This window comes from Chiloscyllium punctatum, chromosome 16, assembly GCF_047496795.1.
Source record: "Chiloscyllium punctatum isolate Juve2018m chromosome 16, sChiPun1.3, whole genome shotgun sequence".
In the NCBI taxonomy this organism is placed as follows: domain Eukaryota; kingdom Metazoa; phylum Chordata; class Chondrichthyes; order Orectolobiformes; family Hemiscylliidae; genus Chiloscyllium; species Chiloscyllium punctatum.
This window is the reverse complement of record NC_092754.1, coordinates 33,098,178-33,110,445: the sequence shown is the minus strand read 5'-3', so window position 1 is coordinate 33,110,445 and position 12,268 is coordinate 33,098,178. Positions and strand designations below refer to the sequence as shown.

Sequence of the window (12,268 nt, the reverse complement as noted above, 5' to 3'; positions counted from 1 at the left end):
TGGAATAATTTAAAACAATTCCATCTTGGGAAATCTGCTCTACATTTTCTGACTGGATTTTAATGTATTAGTCATAATGAGACCAGCTTCCCTTTTGCACGTTCTGGATCATGTTGGGTGTGATGTGGATGGGTTGATGCTTTAAAGTTTGACATTTACACTAATACAGTGTAGGTTAATTCTGTTCCTCCCTTGGGCTCTATTTGCTTATTTGATTTAATTTATTATTGTCACATGTACCGAGGTACAGTGAAAAGTTTTGTTTTGCATGCAGTACAGGCAGGTCATACTATACAAAGAGATTTGAGGTTTCAAAGTGCAGAACAATTGTAAGAAATTTGAGAATAAGATCTGCTGCAGGGAGCTCCCAAAGAGTCACCCTCTGTCAGCGCCATCTTGAGTCACCCCATTAAGCTGTATTTTAAGGACATTGGAATGGATAACAAGAGGACAGAGTTCTGGGTGCAATTTCAGATGCAAATGGCCATTCAGAGATTTGCGCATTGGGGACATAGTCAGTTTGTGACAATGTATTCACAATGTTTGAAATATTAATGGTCATGTGCACTCAAATTCCGTTAACTTTTGGACTATGTAATTGACTTGTGTCCATGTCTCTCTGGAAACAAATACAGAGAAAGCTTTAGGCAATAAATGTAGAATCACGCAGTGGCAAGAGAGTTCTTCATTGCCAAAGGTACAAACCTACAGATAAGAAATTAAACAATTACTCCCTTTAGGTCCCCATGCAAAATTCCATTACATAATTTGAAGAAGAATTGCTAACAGTTAACAGACGAATTTGACATTCATCTCGTCCTCTATGGAGTCTTGCTGTGTAGAATTTACAGAAAAGTAATGCAGAACTAATTTGCTGTCTGTAAAATATACTGTGGTGAATAAATGGCATTGCTGTCTTTATTTCCCTCTCACTCTGTCTTAAATTAAATAGAGGCACAATTAATTCACCTTTATTAAAAGAAAACATTTTTCTGCATTCAGTACAACAGCTAAATTAACAATATTCAATGTACATGAAAATACAATCTTCTTATGGAATCAGAGAATATATGTACAATTCAGTTCTAATACTAAGCCCATTTACAAACAACAGTAAAATTGGAACTGGTCTGGGCTACACAGTGTCCTGCACATTGCCCTAGAGTCTACGTAAGTTCTCAGTAATGACACAGAGCTTTACAATTACTTTGTTTTTCAAAAAAAAGGATTGCTCATGTGAAGGAACTGAACACACTTGTGCTGTTACAAAATTGCAGTGTACTGCCTCGCTATAAATACTGCTCTCCTTTGACAGAAGCTGTTTTCTTAAAATGTGACCTGGAATTTAAAAGAAACAAAATGTCAGCAACATAGAGAGGTTCGCTAACACAGCTCAACCCTGCAAACGCATACTGGAAATTTACTGCCAATGTACACACTGAATCTATGGGAATTCCTGGATAATCTGTCTTTGTACCTTCTAGAGTGAAAGGCTTCACTTATGAGATCAGTACTGTCAGCATCTACTCAATTGTTCCACCTTATTGTTTTAAACCCAGAATTACATTGTCTTGATAGTTTCATTACCTACTAAGGGATAACAGATTTTTGCATGAATGGAGAATGAACAGGACAGGGGGATTAGATTAGATGGGTAATGTAAAGTAAGACACTAGCAGAGGCTTGATGGGACAAATGGCCTATTTTCTATCCTGTACAATAACAACATTACTGACATACATTTTGGGACTCTAGAATATTATACTAGAATGACACCTGGGCCTAGATCAGGACTAGATTAGAGTGGTGCTGGAAAAGCACAGCAGGTCAGGCAGCATCCGAGGAGCAGGAAAATCGACGTTTCGGGCAAAAGCCCTTAATCAGGAAATTAACAATATTCGATGTACATGAAAATACAATCTTCTTATGGAATCCTGGGAATATATGTACAATTCCTCTATCCTTGATGAAGGGCTTTTGCCCGAAACGTCAATTTTCCTGCTCCTCAGATGCTGCCTGACCTGCTGTGCTTTTCCAGCACCACTCTAATCTAGACTCTGGTTTCCAGCATCTGCAGTCCTTGTTTTTACCTAGATCAGGACTGTACTTGTTAATTATTTTCTGAATTGTCTGGTATCATTTGTGATGGATCTGTTGCATGCCTGCAGTACTTTTGGATTTTATTTATATACTTTGAAGATCTGTGCCACTTTTTCAAAAGCATAGAAATTCTCAGGAGGTGGTCATCACTGCAAAAGTTATCATTTTCTTGGGTTGGGGACACCCCTAGTGCTGACAGGGAGGGAGATCTATGACTTTGTGCCAGCAACATGGAAAGAAAGCCAATATATTTTCAAGTCAGGATGGTGTGCTGCTTAGAAGGGAACATGCAAGTGGTTCTATCCCTATGTATCTGCTGCCAGTGTCCTTCTTGATGGTAGTGATCATGGGTTTGGAAAGGGTTGTCAATTTTGTTATATATTCACTTATGGGACATGGGTGTCCCTGGTTGGCCAGCAGTTATTGCCCGTCCCTAGCTGCCCTTGAAGTGAGTTGCTTGCTAGGCCATTTCAGAGTTAACCACATCACTATGGGTCTGACGAGTAGACAAGACTAGGTGAGGATGGAAGATTTCTTTCCCTGAAGGACATTAGTGAGCCACTAGTCAGCAATGGTTGCATGGTCATCGGTAGATTCTTAATTCCAGATTTTAGGAAAAAAAGTATTGAATTCAAATTCCACCATTTGCCGTGACATGGACATGTTTGGAACCAAGGTTCCCAAAACAATAGCTGAGTTTCTGAATTCAGAGTCTAGTGATAAGACTATGGGCCATCACCTCCCTGTGAGGACATCAGGAAAATAGGCCTTGGAAAGTTGTTGCAGTGCATCTTATGTCATTTACTAGTTAAAAAGAGTAATATTTACATTTTTATACTTTTCTCAAGCAAAATCTATAGTAAGTGTAAAGTAACTCAACCAATTCCTTCATGTGATGAAATTATTGTCAAGTTTAAAACATTTGCCAACTCAAACTGGGTGCATTCTTCATATGAACTCTCATCTCCAATGCCCCCCCCCCCACCCCCACTCTCCCCTAATGCCAACCATTGGCTTCCCCAAAATGTCCATTATCACAGTGTAACAGTGCAACACTTCTGGGTCAATCAAAAAATGAAGAGACTCTTTCCTACCCAATTACATGTGTCTTGATAGTCACCTCTGATAATATTTCAATTATAAACAGAAGTGTTTAAAAGAAGTTTTGAAAAAATACACAATTGTTTTAATAACTCTATAATGTTTCTCCTGTTTTGCTGGTGGCAATATCCCGGAGGATGATCTTTAATTTCTGCAGATGACAGGACCCTCCTGGAGGGATTGATAACCCTCAATTTAAGCTGATGTCTGCTCGAGAACTGATTTTCCATGATCTGTGTTTCAGACATACTCTTTGACTGTTGATGGTTGAGAGGACCTGTAGTATGACTGGCCCCTTCTTTCTTCGTTTGGACAGGAACAGCAGAGGAACGACCCTCCCAGAATGGTCAGGCTTGCAGCTGCCCAACCTACAAACAGTGCCGAGCCAAACTCATACCTGCAAGAGCCAACGAACACGAGATCAAAGGCTGCAGCTCAAAACACATCAACCTTGTAATACAGCAAGACAACTGGACATTTAGAACTCCATCATCATTTGCTTTGAGAGTCATAGAGTCCTACAGCACAGAGAGAGGCCCTTTGGCCCAAACTGGTCCATGCTGACCCAAATATCCGCCCACACTAACCCCATTTCCCTGCACTTGGCCCATTTCTGAAAAAAATTTTGCTAAAATTGCTATCCTCATATTAATAATTAGATGGCTAGGTCCTCCAATAATATATGTTTTGAAACAATATTTATTCTTTTAAACTTACAGAATTTTTTTCACCTTTTATTCCCCCATGTCCAAATTTCTCTTTCCCTGCCCTTTACTAGGTACTGACATTGGGTCATGGTTCTTGCTCTGATAGACCCTGTCAAAGGGCTATACTCTACAACATGAGCTTTAGAGGTTAGCTTTCCATATTGTAGGGAAGGGGTCACCAACATGTTTATTGTCAGCAACTGGCAGCTCACCATCTGCCAATGAGTAGTGCGTCGCTTGTACTTTTAGTTTAATTTCCTCCCTCGAGCGAGTTTGATAACAGTGGGTGGTTACCACCTCGGGTGGCCAGAGAAAGGTTGCCAAGGGAACCGGGGTCCAGCATGGCTGTGCAGGTCTGGGCAGCCATGAAAGCCGACGTCAAGCACTAGTCAGTGGGCAGGAAGTCCAGCAGTCACCCTATTGGGCTTGGGCGAGTAGCTAGAAAAAGGCAAGGGTGACAAACTGAGCAAAGATTAGATTAGATTCTCTACAGTGTGGAAACAGGCCCTTCAGCCCAACAAGTCCACATCTCCCCTCCAAAAGGAAACCCACCCAAACCCATTCCCCTATATTTACCCCTGACTAACGCACCTAACACTATGGGTAATTTAGCATGGCCAATTCACCTAACCTGCACATCTTTGGATTGTGGGAGGAAACCGGAGCACCCGGAGGAAACCCACACAGACATGGGGAGAATGTGCAAACTCCAAACAGACAGTCGGGAATCGAACCCAGGACCCTGGTGCTGTGAGGCAGTAGAGCTAACCATTGAGCCACCGTGCTGCCCAAATAATAAACTTGTGTGCCAGTTTCACACTGAAATAAAGGTAGAGAGCAATTTTCTTTCATATTAAAACAAATACTTTCGTATTTCAGTTGTAATAACTACATATGTGCTCCTATCGATTCATGTGTTTCCCATACACACTTTGAGTAGTTTGTGGTATTGTTGGTTACCTAGGATGAGCCCTCATTAAGAAAACTGTGGTGACCCCCATTGTAAGGTATTGTCCAGGAGGCTCATCTCAAAATCATTGAGAGAAGAAGTAACACAGTCCCTCAGCCGAAGGTGTTGAAATTGGCCGTAGGGCTGGGTCAGCCGAGATTAACCAACTTGTCATAGTTCCACAGGTTAATGTAGGGCTGGGTCAGCTGAGATTAACCAGTTTGTCACGGTTTTAGATTAGATTACTTAGAGTGTGGAAACAGGGTCTTCGGCCCAACAAGTCCACATCGACCAGCCAAAGTGCAACCCACCTAACACTACGGGCAATTTGGCTCAGCCAATTCACCTAACCTGCACATTTTTGAATTGTGGGAGGGAACCAGAGTACCCGGAGGAAACCTACGCAGACACAGGGAGAATGTGCAAACTCCACACAGAGAGTCGCCTGAGGCGGGAATTGAACCCGGATTTCTGGCGCCGTGAGGCAGCAGTGCTAACCACTGTGCCACCATGCGACCCACGATTAACCAACTTGTCATCGTTACAAAGGTTGCCAGCACAATATGACAGTCTTGGAATCTCCAGGAATGAAAGAAACATTTCCTTTAAGGAACCAGGGAGAAACATTATTGAGGACAAATATTTATTTCATTTAGTTGTTTGGTAGGACAGTATTTGAGTATTGCTGAAAATAGATGCACTTTGTCAAAGATTTGCTCCTTGCCCTTATCAAGTCGATTTGCAAGAATTTTAGTGGAAAACTAATATTTGTATTGTTTGAAAGGAGAATGCAGCTTGGTTGGCAACGTGATCAATCAAGGTCCAACCAAAGAGCACTCGCCTCTCATACAGTACAAATGTTGGTTTTCTTCTTAAATTGGTATTCTTGCAAAATGTCCTGATGAAGGCAAGGTGGAAAGCTTTGATAAACTGTGGCTACTTTCAGCAGTTTTTTTCATTTTCTTTGAAGAGTTCAATTTAACATTTATAAATGTATTGACAATGGGAAGTAGTCTGCTTTTTAAAAATATATTCATTCATGTCATGAAGACATGGCTGTCTAGGCTGCCATTTATTGCCCATCCCAGAGGCCAGTTAAGAGTCAACCATATTGCTATGGGTCTGGAGTACATGTAGGTCAGACCAGGTAAGGATGGCAGTTTCCTTCCATAAAGGATGGGGGTTTTCAGTAATCGACATTGGTTTCATGGTCATCATCAGACTCTTAGCTCCAGATTTGTAAATGAATTCAAATTCCACCATTTGCCCTGGTGCGATGAACCAAACCATGAGGCAGAACCTCCAAGAATAAGTTCAATCAAAGTTTGAAACATGAACCTTGTGAGGAAGTGATTCTGCTCGAATACAGACCGAATTTGAGCTGTATTGTGACATCCAACAATTTTAAAATAGCTTGCTGGCACTCACTGCCTAGGATCTCACTGAAAAGATGGCCATTTTGTGGTCCTATTGGCATTCTGTGCCTAAGACATGTGCTAACATGGCTTAACATTACATTACTTTAGTGGTAAACATCCCCTAACACTTCTGTCGCTTGGGTGAAATCAACTCCAGCAACAGAAGTGAAAACAAAAATAGCAGAAAAAGGAAAGAACTTCGCATGCTGGAAATCAGAAACAAAAGCAAATTGCTGGAAAAACTCAGCAGGTCTGGCAGCATCTGTGGAGAAAAATTAAGAGTTAACACTTTGGGTCCTGCGACCCTTCTTCAGAACTTGGTGCTGCCAGACCTGCAGGGCTTTTCCAGAAACTTCTGCTTTTGGTTTGGTACAAAAATAGCAAGCTCTAGTCCAATCCTTGTTTTGATGTTTCGTACCTGGCATTGACTGGTGTTAAAGGGTCAAAGAACTCGTTTGAAACTTTTGTTGCATACCAGGATACCGCCACCAGGGTGCAGAGTCCTGTGGAATAGACAAGAGGTGGGAGTCATGGGTCAGTTTTCAGTCAGCTATCAAATCAATGGCAAACACTTGAGCAATTAGCACATTGCAGCCTACACGGGAGGAAAAGGTGTCTATTCTGCATCATTGGACACCTTCCACTCAGAGACAACAATTTCACATTCAGTCTGTTCTAAGCTTACCAATCCCAACTCAACTGGTAGAGTCACTAGAGTTGACCTCCATGTTTGAAAGAGTCAAGAGTCTGATTTCCCAAACTCTACAGAGAGACCTAAGAGAGACCTAAGTGCACCTCAGGTAGGATCAAATCCAGACCTAGCTCCCTGTGGAAGAATGCTCTGATAATGCTGATTGGTGTGAAGCTTTGTCATGGGGAATGGTGACCTGGAGGCCACACTGCATCACTGAATTGCCCACAACCCAGTCACCCCATTGGTAAGAGTCCCCTTCTGAAAACAGACCTTTAGACGTTGAGGGGACAATATTGAAGGTGCTTTGGAATAGTTTGGTGAAAGTTCAATCAGTATATAAGTGAATGAATTACTAATTCTATGACTATTAACTTTCCTCACTGCTCATTCAATTAGAATCAGCAACAAATTGTATTGACTGAAAGATTTGCATTTATATAGCACCTTCACTGACCACAAGACATCTCAGATGCTTTTCAGCCAATGAAGTGCTTTCTGCAGTGCCAGTCACTACTTGAATGTAGGACATGCGGTAGCCAGCGTGTGCATGGCAAGCTCCCACAGTCAGCAAGGTGATAATGGCTGGGTGGTCTGTTTCTGTCATTGTGATTGAGGGATAAATATTAATCAAGATACCAGGGGAAGTCACCATCTCATCTTTGAATCAGAATGTTATGGAACCTTTTATCATCCACCTGAGATGGCAGCAGGGCTTTGTTATAGCCTCTCATTTATAATAAAAAGCACATAGAAGCCCTACAGTACGGAAACTGGCTCAACAAGTCCACACCAACCCTTCAAAATATAACCCACCCAGACCCATTCCCCTACCCTTTTACTCTACATTTACCCCTGATTAATGCACCTAACCTGCACATATCGGAACACTATGGTCAATTTACCATGGCCAATTCACCTGACCTACTCATCTTTGGACTGTGGGAGGAAACCGGAGTACCCAGACAGACACAGGGAAAATGTGCAAACTCCACACAGACAGTTGCCCGAGGCTGGAGTCAAACCCATGTCCCTGGTGCTGTGAGGCAGCAGTACTAACCACTGAGCCACCATACCACATCCTGACAATGTCAGGACAATGTGTATTTTGCATTGAAGTGTCAGCCTTCATTGTCACGCTGAAGACCTGGATTAGGACTTGAACGCACAACTCAGAGTAAAGAGTTTTGTTGACTGAGTCACAGTGACAACAATGAATGGTTGAAATACTTAAGAATTGGCATCAATGATATCACTAGCAATGAAGAAATGTTTGAAATGGCAATGATAAAATCCTACAGTGCAAGACATCATCAAGTTCAGGAAGGTTAAAGAAACTAACGGAGGAAATAAGGTTGCTTTTCGCTAACACTGGTTTTAAAAGGTTTCCAGATCACTGGGGATGTGAAAGATTGTGTAACAAGCCTTTATTTTAATCACAGTGTGAAAGCATGGGAGACTAAGAGGAAGGGGAACAAGGGGAGGTGCACTATTTTCAATGCCATTGAGGGAACTAAACAATTAATTACTGCAATCACAAACTTAGCCCAACTTTCACAAGTCACAATTCTGCAGCTCACGTTCCTGAGTCCAGCAATTTGTTACAAGGGCTAGAAACATAAACGGGAGGGATCAAAAGACTTAACTGAAAATGGCAATCTGGTCGATGCTTGTGACACAATGGCATCTGGAACAATTCCCTTTTAATAATTCAAAGTATAATGTAAAGTCTAAACTCACCAGCCATGAGAAAAAGCACCCCTCCTGAGACTGCGACCCTGCTTTTGGTGAGTGGGTTATTGTCTCCTACTTTTGTACACTTCATTCCCACGACACTGACGATGATGCCAATAAAGCCAAGAACAACTGAAACAATCATCAGGGCTCGGGAAGCCTGGATGTGGGCTGAGGATGGGAAAAGGCACAGGGAGGAAATGAATAACAATGCAGCAGTCAGTCCTTATCCAGACCGATCAGGCTTTCAGTTCAGTTCATTTCACACATGTAACATTGCCAATTAAAATCAGGAAACTAGGTGGTGGAGGAGAAAGAAAACTCATAAGATCATACATTCATTGCACAAAAATGTAACTTGTCCACTCTTCACTTTTAATTTTACAGTCAAGGATGTTGTCAGATTTTTCCTTTTAAAATGGAATGTTCCTTTATCCACATTAAAAGACTGAGTTCAACATTTTGGTGGTTAATGGTTCCATTTTCTGTGTCTCAGTTTGCAAATCCGCCCTAAGCACGTGTCAGTTTCAATTTTCAATTGGGAAAGACTATAAGCGTGAACGTATGGGGCAGGTAACTGGCCATATGGGGACAGGGTTTGTTGGAATTGCTCGTCAGGGTCAGGTCAGGTCAGGTCCATTCAGGTCAGAGAGCTTCCGTGAAGGGGCTTAATATTTCAGGTTGATGATTGACCTGGAACATTAGAGTTCCGTTTCCCTCCGCACAGATGCAGTCAGGTCTGCTCAGCATTTTCCCAATATCTTCTGCGTTTACTCCAAAATGTTTAGCATCCGCAGGGTTTGACTTTGGTAACCCTTAAATCTTAGCTCACCCACTATCCTTTTTATCTATTCAAACTGGTAATACCGCCCCCCACCCATCCCCGTTCAAGTTCCAATTTTACTTGGATTTTAAGGACCAAGAGCTTGGAAGATCAGTCTGCAGGCACTGTGCATCTCCGTTTACTCTTTCTGGGTCACACCGTTGCCCAGATTGGAAAGCTTCTTGACTTTTCAGTCTTTTTGGTCTTCAAAGTATTCAGAAAATGTGGGGGAATATACCCTGCGGTTTATCTCCTTCCGTGGAAGCTCCCAGGCAATACTGTAGAGCGAGCGACCGCAGTGGAGGCGCTCACAAAGGCTTGGCACATTCTAATCTGGTGATACTCAGCCATCCCCGAGTAAGTAGCAAGTTTTGCACTTGCCCGAGTACATGCCAATATTGTAATTAACTGCTCAGTTTATTAAAACAGACGATGTGAGAATTTGCTTGGAAATCACAACTAGCCGCACTCGGGATGGTGTTGTGTGGTTTTTCTAGTTGAAAACGGTAGTTTTGTGGGTGGTTCATTTCACAGAAGGGGCCGTTCATTTCAAACCGGTGTCAATTTCCATGTTCGGCCTTAAAACCCGCTGGTCACTTTCACTGATCAACCCGGGCATCCAAATGGCACAGAACACAAGCCAACCATCAACAATGCCATAGTGAACACAAACACTCAAGATACACTTTCACTCAGAAACGGCTCCCACTCGCTCTCTTACATTCACACACACACACGCACACCCACACCCACACTCATTCACAATGTTGCATTCATATACAGTACACTCTTCACACACATAATACACACGCACTCGAATTCACAAAGGTACACATACTTTCGATCATATTCCTCACGCACAGGTACTCCTGCAGCGGCTCATACTATTAGACTGATATGCACTGTTACACCCAGACAAACAGAGTCACACACAGTTACACACACACATTCACACACTGATATACAAAGATACATAATTTGGAGATGCAGGTGTTGGAGTGGGGTGTACAAAGTTAAAAATCACACAACACCAGATATAACCTGGTGCTGTGTGATTTTTAACTTTGTACACATACATACACAGACATTCACTCTCATTTACACACACACGCACTGTCATTCGCACACATACACACACTTTCACATACAGATACACATACGCTGTTACACACACAGATATACACACATTCACACAGATACACACACGCTGTCACACACACATTCACACATACAGATACGCTGTTACACACCCACATTCACTCTCACACTCAGATACACACATACAAATGCACACACGGACAAATTCACATGCAGATCGCTTTCCATAGAAACCCTCTCACATACACGCTGGCGGATCCACAGACACAGCAGCACACAGTTTTACAAACAGACACACACGGCCAAACACACACATACTCGCTCATACAGACAGATACCCACTCACATACAGAGTGACAGGTACACAATCCCTGTCTCACACACACACAGCCAAGCTCTCTCTCTCTCTCTCTCCCATACACAGAAACTCTCAGAGAGCCGCTCGCTTATCCTTTGCTCTGGTTACTCACCGTCCAACAGCAACAAGGAATCATACACTTTGCACTGAACTTGCCCGGTACTTTGGGAGGCGCAGGACATCCAGAGCCCCTCGTATAGCCCCACCGCGGTAATGATCGCATCTCCAGCGTAGGAGGACTGTTTCCACTGGGGGAGCGCGGTGGTGGAAATGATGCCGACCCATCCGCCCAGAGCCAAGAAGTAGCCAAGCAGCTGAAAGCCGGAATTTGCCATCTCCAGCTCCTCTTGATATCAGCGCCCACCCCCCGAGCTTGTGTTTCAAACTCCAAAACCAAGGGCTCGCTCTCCAGTTCCTGCAGGGTCACCTCAAAGTGGGGGAAACGGCCGACAATGTCCCAGAGATTGATAAAGGTTCATGTGTGTGTCTGTGTGTGTGTGTGTGTGTGGTATTGTGAGAAACAGCAGGCAGATTGGAAGGACCAGAGACAAGTCATAAATTTCTCACCCACAAAGCCTTTTGACGTGTTGAAGGCAGATGGAGCCGGTCAAAGGCGATTGGCTCCCTTTGCATATCAGTAACTCCCTCTTGGTCTTGTGAAATGGACTGGACTTGGTTTGTCAACAACTAAGCTAGTCCCTTCCCGAACCCCCCGCCTCCCCTCAGACTGCATTAACCCGACATATAACTGCTGTTGTATTTCGGATTCAAAGGCATTCAGATCACAAATCGACCTGTCTGGGGACTGCTCTCTGCTCTGAACCTCTGAGATTCTGAGTCACAATGGTTCTCCCCTTCTTTATTAGAGTCATACAGCACAGAAACAGACCCTTCAGCCCAACTCATCCGTGCCATCCCAATCTGACCTAGTCCCATGTGCCAGCATTTGGTCCATATCCCTTGAAACCCTTTGCATTCATGTATTTAAGGGGTGGCACAGTGGTTAATACTGCTGTCTCACAGCACCAGGGACCTCAGTTCACTTCCACCCTCAGGTGACTGTGTAAAGTTTGTACATTCGCCCTGTGTGGGTTTCCTCCCACAGTCCAAAGATGTGCACGTTAGGTGGATTGGCCATGGTAAATACAGGGGTAGGGCTGAGTGGAATGCTCTTTGGAGATTCAGTGTGGGCCGAATGGCTTGCTTCCATGCTATAGGATTTCTATGTTCCCATCCAGACGCCTTTTAAATGGTGTAATTGTACCAGCCTCCACCACTTCCTCTCGCAG

At 43.2% G+C, this 12,268-nt stretch overlaps 1 protein-coding gene across 2 annotated transcripts; it reads right to left on the bottom strand.

Moving 5' to 3' along the window:
* Positions 1-955: 955 nt before the first annotated feature.
* Positions 956-11,531, bottom strand: LOC140487142 (claudin-19-like). 2 transcript variants are annotated; one of them, XM_072586702.1, is made up of 5 exons: positions 11,092-11,529; positions 8,707-8,871; positions 6,694-6,778; positions 3,452-3,598; positions 956-1,338 (listed from the first exon to the last, which is right to left on the bottom strand). In XM_072586702.1, the coding sequence occupies exons 1-5, from the start codon at positions 11,312-11,314 to the stop codon at positions 1,290-1,292; spliced, it is 669 nt and encodes a 222-aa protein (XP_072442803.1). In that variant the 5' UTR covers positions 11,315-11,529; the 3' UTR covers positions 956-1,289. The 2 variants fall into 2 exon arrangements, with proteins under 2 accessions (XP_072442803.1, XP_072442804.1); XM_072586703.1 differs by lacking the exon at positions 3,452-3,598 and having other exon boundaries at positions 11,092-11,531.
* Positions 11,532-12,268: the final 737 nt, after the last annotated feature.